At 34.5% G+C, this 10,108-nt stretch overlaps 1 protein-coding gene across 8 annotated transcripts in view; it reads left to right on the forward strand.

The window, feature by feature from the left end:
* GPATCH8 (G-patch domain containing 8) overlaps window positions 1-10,108 on the forward strand; it is an 86,972-nt gene that overhangs the window by 33,568 nt on the left and 43,296 nt on the right. For all 8 annotated transcript variants that reach the window (XM_019665591.1, XM_019665593.1, XM_019665589.1 and 5 more), the window contains one exon: window positions 8,605-8,677. Coding sequence is in view for 2 of the 8 variants with exons in the window: in XM_019665586.1 (XP_019521131.1) it covers window positions 8,605-8,677 (73 nt within the window). In the remaining 6 variants the exon portion in view is untranslated. The remainder of the gene's footprint in view (window positions 1-8,604; window positions 8,678-10,108) is intronic.

Below are 10,108 nucleotides of genomic sequence, written 5' to 3' on the forward strand. Positions count from 1 at the left end.
ACGCCATCGCCGGCAACTCACGTCAGCCCAGCTCCAGGTTGAGCTGTTGTTCAGCATCTTAGCTGTAGAGGGCGGTGTCACTAGCCCTCATATGTGGGATCCAAACCGGGGCTCTCTGGCGTCCCAAGCCAGCTCTTAACCAACGCGCCACTCGGCCGGCCCCCAGATCTGTGCCTTTAATGCTATATGCGTTTTAGTTTTAGGATCACTAAACCCCTAATTTCGAGCTAATTATCACTGCCACTTCTGAGCCTAACTAAGAGTATATGTAAAGAGTCTCAACCACTAAATAGTGGTGTTGGGACAACTGGATAGCAACCCAGAAAAAAGAAGTTGGATCCCCACTGTCATACCCAAAATACATTCCCAATGAATAAAATATTTAAATGTTAAAAAATGAAATCATGAAATCATTAGCATGAAAAATGGGATCATTATTATTTTTAAAATAATCTTGGAATGAGGAAAGCTTTTCTATTAACCCCAAACCCAGAAGCCATTAAAAGAGTAAATTTGACTGTATTTCATCCTAAATAAAGTAAAAGTAAATAACAAGCTGTGGGAAATATCTGTAATATCTCATTATATACAAAGAACAGATTTCCTTCATGTATGTATCAGTATGTAAAAGACTTACAGCCTAAATAGAAAAGGGGAAGTGATATGAATACTTCACAAAAAAGTAATGTAAATGACCTTTAAGCATATGAAAATCTTCTCAATCCTTGTAATAATAGAGGTGTGCATTTTACACTAGGGGATACCATTTTTCACTTGTTGGATTAGAAAAAAATGAGTCTGGTCAGATTTTGGGAAAAGAGGTACTTAGATCATAGCCAGTGAGGATATACACTGGTAAACCATTATGGAGAACAATTTGGATTCCTTAAAGATTAAAATGCATGTATCCTTGAATCTAACAATTCTGTTTAATTATCTATCCTTAACTTATTCTTGAAACGCACAAAATATTATATGATTGAGGTCATTTCACTGTGATAACAAAAGATTGGAAACAGTCCATTTTCATTGACTCTTAAGACTTTTTTCATATTTTAATAAAGGTAAAATCAGATGGATCTTATTATTAATGGCATTGTAGTTAAAATTGGCAGAAAAAGCTGATAACTGAAAAGAAGAGTAGGTTGGGGAGGACAGCAGAAATGTAGCTCCCTCAAATCACAAAGGTATGGATTGTCAGAATGGCTAAGTTGTACTTTGAGCTGGTCTAGCCAAAGGAGCCTGTAATGGCCTCTGTTTCCTTCTGATTAAATGAGCCTTGCAGTCTTTCTACAGTTGCCAAAGGCAAGATTATTTTAGTAATTCATGTATTAAATTTAGTAAGATACAGATTCAGTAGAACCTCTGAGTTTCTTAATGGAATTTAGTTAATATAAACAAAAGATGCAGCCCAGTTAGTAAACAAAATTAGTCTACAATAAGAGGTCTAGGTTTTATGACTAGACTAGAAAGGGAAAGTGATTGGGGGAGAGGAAAAGAGGAAATGGTGAACTCAGAGGCTGTATAGACTGCTTGATTCGCAGTATAGAGATCGTCACATTTAAAGAATACATCAGAAGGCATTAAATATATGTTAAATTCATGGCAAAATAACCAGAAAAGAAGTGGCAATTTTTTCAAATAAAGATGTAGAACAGGTAAGTATAAAAGGCTATTTTATCATTCTAGTACCTTTTTTACTAAGAAAAGCTATAGTGAATGAGTTACAGAAGCAGATTGGACATTATCGAGGTAGATTACTTTAAAAGAGACACTCACTGGTGAAGAATTACATGGAATTAGTTGCACATTTATTGAACACTTAATTATGTTCAAGAGACCATAATAAAGAGTATACATAACATTATAAGATACTGTCCTTTTGTAAAGTTTGCCATTTGTTTTAGGAGCTAAGGGGGGAAAACCATAAGAGTAAATGCTATAAGGGCCCAGGAGTAATGACTAGGGAAGAGGGAAGACTTCACGGTCAAGTCTTAAGGAGGGAGAAATAATAGGCATCACCAGTACAAGTCGATTACATTTGGCAGAGTAGGCATGACTGGTTGGATCAGAGAATGCCCATAGGGCAGTGGATTTTATACATTTTTTTAGTATAAGAACGTCCCAAAATGTATAGTTTTTTAATGTTGAACCTTAATGTATAAAAGAGGGGGAAACCACGTTGTTTTGGTTGAAGTAGAGTTCTAGGTCTCTAGGAGTAGTTTGGAAACCATAACTATAAGGCAGTGATGGAAAATTGGTCCAAATAGGCACAAATCTAGTACTTACTGAGTGTTAACTAAGTGCTAGTCCCATTTTGTAGAAGAAGAAACAGGTTTAGAGAAGTTTAGTAAGTTGCCCAGGAATAAGCAACCAGTAAATGACAGTATCGGAATTCAAACCTTGCTCTTTCTGACTCCAAAACCAATGTTGACAACTACCACAGTGAATGTGGAAGGCTTTAGGGCTGTTCCAATTTGGAGCTGTATTTTGTAAGTCAGGCAGTTTTTGATTAGAGAAGAGATACAGACTTTATAGCAAGAAATATTAAAGACAATTTAATCTAAAATTCATTTTACAGATGAAGAAATATAGGTTTAAGTTTCCAAAATGTCTTAGTGCTAAAACCCAATCCCAAATTCTCTGATTTGTGATTTATTGTTCTTTTGATTATACCAACCAGGACATTTGTGGTAGAAGGTCAGTACTAGTCTGGTCAAAGTATGCCTGAAGATAAAGGTAGAAAACCATTTAGAAAGTTCTCTGGGTATGAGTTGATAGAGGCCTAGAATAAAGTGATAACAATGGAAATAAAAAGGAAGGTATAGATATGAGTATGAAGAATGATAAAACAACTGTGAAGCACAATGTAGTGAATTTATGCATGTGTCTGACTATCAAACCCTTGTTCACTGGGTTTAGTGTTAATCCTTCATAATAGCTAGCATTTATTAAGTGTTTACTGAGTGCTTGCGCGTGGATTATCTAACTTAAATCCTCTTTGTGGTAGGTATCATTCCTATTTTATAGATGAGGAAATTGGCATTCTGAGCAATACTCAGCCCAAGATCTTATAACAAATAAGTGGTAGAATAATGGTGCCAAAGCCTATGCTTTTAATCAATATGCTGTAATGGATCTAAACTATGTGGTGGCTCACTTTTGTCTCCTAGAAAGATATGATGGTGGTGAGAAATGCAAGTACTACAGAATTGAAATATACAGTAGTTATTCTGGCCAAAAAAATTTGTATGGCTTTGAATGATATTTTTATTTTTTTAGTGCACTTGAAGTGGTCAATATATATTCTTCATGCTTAATATCGATTAGTATATATTTACTAGAAACTTGAAGCTAGATTGAGTGGTAAGAGCTTTAGCCACATTTTTAGAGATGATTGGTGATTGGTCTCCAGGGACCAAGAAAATATTGTAACTTATATCTCACACTATAATTTAATTCCTTATTTTTTTCTTGTATTTTGTTTCTCTCCTGTTGCATTTTTAATATTCTGTCTTGTATAATTTGTGTTCATATGTCTCTTAACTTTCATTAGACTATAAACTAAACGATAATAATTACTATGCATTTACATGTATTTCTGTTGTTGCTGTCCATATGTTTTTTTATTCTACATACATTTAATGAATCCTTAGAATGTGCCAGATCTGTACTAAGTCTTAAAAGAGTTCAAGGATGAATAAGATGTAACCTCTGCCCTCCAGAGGCTCACATCTAATAGGGAGACAAATCTAACAAATAAATGTAGTGCAGTATAATGATATCATAATTGTGAAGTTAAAGGTAAAGTGGGGGCTTAATAGAGAACTGAACACTTAAGAATTTCAATTTGTTTCTTGAATGATTTAACAAGTGAAAAATCTTAGGTTGTGAGACTAAGGAAGCAACAAGTACATCACATCTATTCAACTTTGTTAGTAGATATATGGAATCTCATTCTTCCATAAGAAGCACTGGTATTTTAAAGTAGGACCAAATGTAAATGTAAGAACACAAAGTAAAAAGTGTGTTTTATAAGAAATCTATTTTATTAAAGAAAAAAAACAAAAAAAATTCATTAAAAATGGCTACCAAAATTTGAAAAAACGGGTTATACACTTAGAAAAGAGAACAAAATAATATTCTCTTTCATAGAGAATGTGATGTATAAATGTGATTTATTAGTTTTAAATTTAGTCTTTTGTCTCTCACTGATCTTCCTAAACCTGTGAAGTAGGTAGCTACCAAATGAGACAAAGAAAATCCAGTGGGAGTTCAGAAGGAAGGAGCAAAGAACATAGACTTCGGAGTAGGAGTTGCAAACTCAGNGGGCTGCAGCCTATGCCGTCGCCGGCGACCCACGGCATCCCAGCTCCAGGTTGAGCTGTTGTTCAGCATCTTAGCTGTAGAGGGCAGTGTCACTGGCCCTCATATGTGGGATCCGAAACGGGGCCCTCTGGCGTCCCAAGCCAGTTCTTAACCATTGCGTCACTCGGCCGGCCCCTGGGAGCATTGTTAATTGTTACTCTCTTAGGTCAGGCACACAGAGGAGTATAATTTTGGGGCATTTCTTCAGGGCTAACATCTGTTTGAATCCCAGGATTTTTCATTGTAAGCATCAGAGACTTTAAAGTACAACTAGAATCTGCAGAGACAGGAGTGAATTTAAGAAAGGAGAGGTAAATGGATATTCACCTATTTTGTGGTGATGGAAAATTATTATTAATATTTTATTTTAAGAATACTTTAGAATTTTGGTTCTGTTTAAATTTTGAGCTTCTTGAAAAGAGGAATTGGGTTTTTATCCCTATTTTACCTCCATCTCCATGGTAACAGGTATATAATAAGCACTCAATAACTCGTAAATCCATTATTCATTTAAAATGCAAGGGAAATTTGAAGCCCATCCTTTTTTTTTTTTTTTAATTGTGGTAAAAAATACGACTGAAAATTACCATCTCAACCATTTTGAAATGTACAGTTCAGTAGTGTTAAATTCACATTGTTGTGCAAAGCCCATCTGTTTTGAATGGTTAGTACCGTGTCTTCACCCTTCAAAAAGGATGGAACCATATTCTATTGCTAACATTAAGGGCTGAGTTTAATTGTCTTATAAATGGTTCTGTGCTGGTTTCTCTTACCTAATTCTTATAAATGGCATTGTGCTGATTTCTCTTACATAATTCTTTCTGTAATACCCACATGGTTTGACCTAGAATATAGCCATGTTTATGGCATATTGAGGTAACTCATGACAGATTTTTTTCATTGTAACAAACCTTTGCTATAAAATAACCATTGAAGAAAGCCCTGTTGCTCTAGTGAAAATGATAATGCTGCCTTAGTATGGTATGGACTAGACTAGTCACTGCATAGAATTTCTAAGCTCATGGCTTTGTAAGTTCTTTGTATTTATTAGTTTGCTGTCAACTTTCAGTTCTCCTTTTTATTTGACTTTAGGGCTCTAATATTTTTAACATCTAAACTTGATCTCTTTGGGATTTTTTGGTTAATGTTTAAAATTATTTAGACCCATGCAAGGTTTTTACAGAGTGCCAGTTCTTGGGGCTACAGTGCAGATATCTTGTCACTGGATAGATTGGGGAATAGGGCACGCTGACTCTGGAACAAAATTATCTGTGGCAGGATAGAAAATTGTACTTTGTAAGGTGAGTTTGTTTTTGTACTTGAATTTTCCTTATTCAGCTTTTGTTCTCCCTTAGTATTTATTAAAATATTTCCAAAGTTAAAAAATAAGAATTTTATTGTGTGTGGCGGATAAGTGATTGCTAGTATTAAATAAACAAAAGACCTGTAGAAAATATATATCGACAAAGTGTCTGAAGGAAACAACACAAAGAAAGGCCTGTTGATAAGAAATATTATGGACAATTGCTTATTGTAGAAGCAGAGGATGTGTTTAATTTGAAATAGAGCAACAGTGAATGATAGTTGTATTTTGTGGCAGTTGGGCTGGATTTGGTTCTTGAAATTGTTTTATGACCTTGTGGTGGCTTTGAAAAGGAATGGAATGTAGCTCAAAATCTGCTATGTTTTAGTCAGTAGGTGAACCCTGGAAGTGAGCCTAAACTTCCTTTGTTATATTGTCTAAGAGTTACTTGATGATTTGGCTGATTTTTTTGGGGTCACAAACAAAAGTTCAGCCCCTGAGAAAAAAGAATGGGGTCTGATATTATATCTCACTCTGTAAGGTTCAATCAATAATACAATCAACAAATATTTATTGAGCTAATAATATATATCGACTGTAAATATCATAAGCCGTGGACAAAGTACAATAGATAAGACATTGTTCCTACCCTTTAGGATTATTTTCCAGTCCCCCAAGTCTTGCTTTTTTTAACTACTATAGACCTTTGAAGGTTTCTTGAGGCCAGAGTCCATGTTTTATACTTTTATGTATTTCCTTCCATGCTTAGAGTTAAGTATGTGATCATTCTGAATATTTGAAAAATTGCTTCAAGTTACTTGAGAGTAGAGATTCTCATTTATTTTTGTGTAAAAGTGCTTGGTGTAGGGTATGAAGGCATTGCAAACAGCACTGAGTAACAAAATCTAGGTTTTAGTTTGGTTCTGCCACTTACTTTAATTAAAGGGCCGAGTTACCATCACTAAATTATTCTCAGCAGCAAATGGGAATTAATATCTCCACTCATCTTATCAGAATGGTTATTAGGATGAAGTAAATTAATTTAAGTGAAGTTACTTTATAAAAACTGTAAAATGTTGTATAAATGCTTATTGTTGTTAACACCTTTATCATATAGTGTATATTTAGATACTTTAACTGAATTGGAGAATCCATCTTTAGGTCTTAATCAGAAACCTAAATGTCATAAAAATCATAAAATAGAGAAGCCACTGTCTTGCTACTCTCTATTTCCCAGAATTTATAACAGTAGTAGCCAGTATACTTAATATGTGCTAGATATCTGACTCCCAGATCTGTGCTTTTTTTTTTTTTTTAAAGATTTTTAGTGGGGAATTGGGGGATGGGAACAGCACTGGGGAATTCAGGGAAGGGAACAGACAAGTTGCTGTCTTTTTGTTCTTCAGTCTAGTTGTGGAGGACGTTGCTTCACTGGCCCAAGTTGGCACCATCATTACGCTCTTCCNTCTCTCCCCCCATCAATGAAATAATCAGATACTCAGCCCAGTTTTCCAGTTTTGCATGCTGTCATAAACTTGTAGAAGGAAATTGCCTTTTAGTTTTTTTGTTTTGTTTTTTTAACAGCATTGGGGAGGCTTAATCTTCCTCTTCTAACTTACTTATGTCAAAAAAGATAACAGTAAACTAATTTTTTTTCTTTATAACTCCAAAGAGCATTTTATCATTGATATGGAGCAAGAAGATAAAAAACAGTTTAATATGAGGTGTTTAATTTTAATACAGAGATTTATGGTTTTGTTAGTTTTATAAATTGATTTCAGGAAATGCAAGATTATTTTCAAATGGTGATACCAGATTAATACTATAAATTACACTGTAATATACGTATAGAAATACACTACAATATACATATAGAACACTTTGTGTTTATAGTTTTTAAATGTCTTCCTTTGTATAAGTAGCATCATTTTAATCTGATACAGTTAATGGTTATTTAGCTTTGTCTCCATACTGGACAGTATTTGTAAAAAGCAAAGAATTGGACAAAGGCCTGCAGAGGTTTCTAAAATCTTGAATCCATAACAAAAGCTGACATTTAATTGTTGTTTCTGGTGTCTTTTCATATAATTTACATTGAAATACCTTTTCCAGTGTGCTCCTAGGAAGATGAGACATTATGTTTATTGGTTTTTTTCCCCCCCTACATGCACTAATGGTTCTTTACTGTTAACTTACTGCTAGGCCTGTTTCATTCTAACATTTTAGCATTTTTGTTAGATTACATGTTGAAATGCATCACTCAGTCTGTGCTTGAGCTCATTTTATTTTTCTGTTTAATCAATTTAATTTCTTGTTTTACTAACCTCACTGTTTTTTCAGTTTAATATTGGCTGCATGCTAGTTAAATATTTACATTTTTTTTATATATATATATAAAAACCAATCAAGTCTAGCCTGGATTTTGCTCTGATTGTGTTTTCATTTCTAGTGGTGGGGCAGTCTTACACTTACAACTTACTTTGTATCATGAAAGCCTGACACAAGCAACATAACTAAATACAACGTAGATTTTCTTTAAAAAAATCTTAAAGTGGTGCTGTCTAGGTGGTGGATATGATTGTATAAGTACCTTGATTTTATGCTTTTTTAAATGTTAGTTTTAAACTTCATAAATGTATTCATCCCTCTTTTCCCCTTCCCCTTTTTCTCCTTTTTAAAATGTTATGTACAAAAGTTGCCCAGCACACCATCAGAAAGGACCCTTATCCCCTATGTTCCATATAAAATACTAGTCAGCATTTCTTTTACATTAATGTCCCTTTTATTGGGCACATTTACCCTACTATTAGCACCTTTTTTGCATGCATATATGTAGAATTATCTCTTGCTCATCACCTGTTTTAAATGTCACTAGGAAGGGAAGAATATATTATTGGAATATTTTTGGTTTGTCTCTCTGTTCTGTCTGTCAGGATAATATTGGACATCGCTTACTCCAGAAACATGGGTGGAAGCTGGGCCAGGGATTGGGAAAATCTCTTCAAGGTAAGTTTTTAAATGTATTAAAAAAAAAAATAGCGAACGAAAACAATGTTTCTGATGCAGATCTTGTGCCTGAGTATATTTGTTGTCTTTTTTAAAAAAGTGTTTGGGTTCTTTTCCCCCTGCTCCTCCCCATTACCGGACAGCCTTGTTTTTCCTATAACTGTATTATAACTTACTATCAAGCTAATAATTTGTAAAAGTAAGCTGCCGTGTCATGAATATTTTCTGGTCAAACATATTGTGTATGGCTCAACCTGTTCTAAATTTTTTTGGTGGAGGTCATGAGTGGATGGAGTAAAAGAAATACATAGTAGGAGGGTGTGCTTTGTTTGTATTATTTAGTGACGTTGTACTGTGGCTTCTGCATTATAAAGGGAACCATTCAATAGCAGAGTTTAACTTTTGCCCCCCACCGGCGCCCCCAGTTCTCCCTGAAGCTGGATATTGCCTTGGCTCTTTTTCTCTGCAATCAGAATCCGTGTAGTAGTAGAGAGAAAAATGAACCCATACGAAACATAAAATGGAAGCAGACATTTCCTGTGGCTCTGAGCAGAGAGGCCATTTCTCAGATTCAGATTATGCTGTAGAAAATGTATGGCTTAAAGTTTCTGTTGCAGTTATTTTTCCCTTTATACTAATCATTTGGATAAAAACAAAATACTGATTATTTCCGCTTCCAAGTTTTTGCTAGTTGGAAACCAACCAACTCATTCCCTTTTTAGCTCCCTCACATTCAAGAGCTACTGCTTATTCTTTGCAGATGTGAAACTACTTCAGAAATGATGAGAATCATTGTACTTCTACATCAGGTCATAGAGGAGCTCATTGTATAAAGGGATCTTTGGTGAGAGATGTCCTACTGTTGACTAATTATTTGCAGTTTCGAAATGGATTTCTGTAATTTGAATGGGAAGTCCTAATTTCAGGTGTGTGTGTTAAGGAGCACAAGAGGACAGAACATGAGGCAGGACATTTCAGCCTTTAAAACTTGCTTTTTAAGATATACTTCTATAAATTCTATTCAGTGGTGACACAAAGGAAATATTTAATAAATATGTTTCAAATTAATATTTATTAGTAAGCATTAACCTATTTTAGGGGAGACACACATTTATCATTAAACTTGTTTTCCCAGTGGCACAAGAATTCATTGCAAACAACACAAAAAATACAATAAAGAGCAATTTGTATGGCATAGACCATAGATTTTTATAATAGTCCAAAAGAGAGAGAGGGTAATCAGGACTGAAATAGAAATGACTTCTTGATAGAGTCTCCTAGTGATTTGATTGCAAGTGTTGGGTTGAATTGAATGGAGGTGATTGCTCAGAAGAAAGTCTGAAGACTGGATTCGATTTTCCCCTGGTATTTGAAACATCTTTTTCTATTCAGAGATGCCTGGGAGCATTTTTTGTTTGTTTGTTTTTTGGG

This window comes from Hipposideros armiger, unplaced genomic scaffold, assembly GCF_001890085.2.
Source record: "Hipposideros armiger isolate ML-2016 unplaced genomic scaffold, ASM189008v1 scaffold_447, whole genome shotgun sequence".
NCBI lineage: Eukaryota > Metazoa > Chordata > Mammalia > Chiroptera > Hipposideridae > Hipposideros > Hipposideros armiger.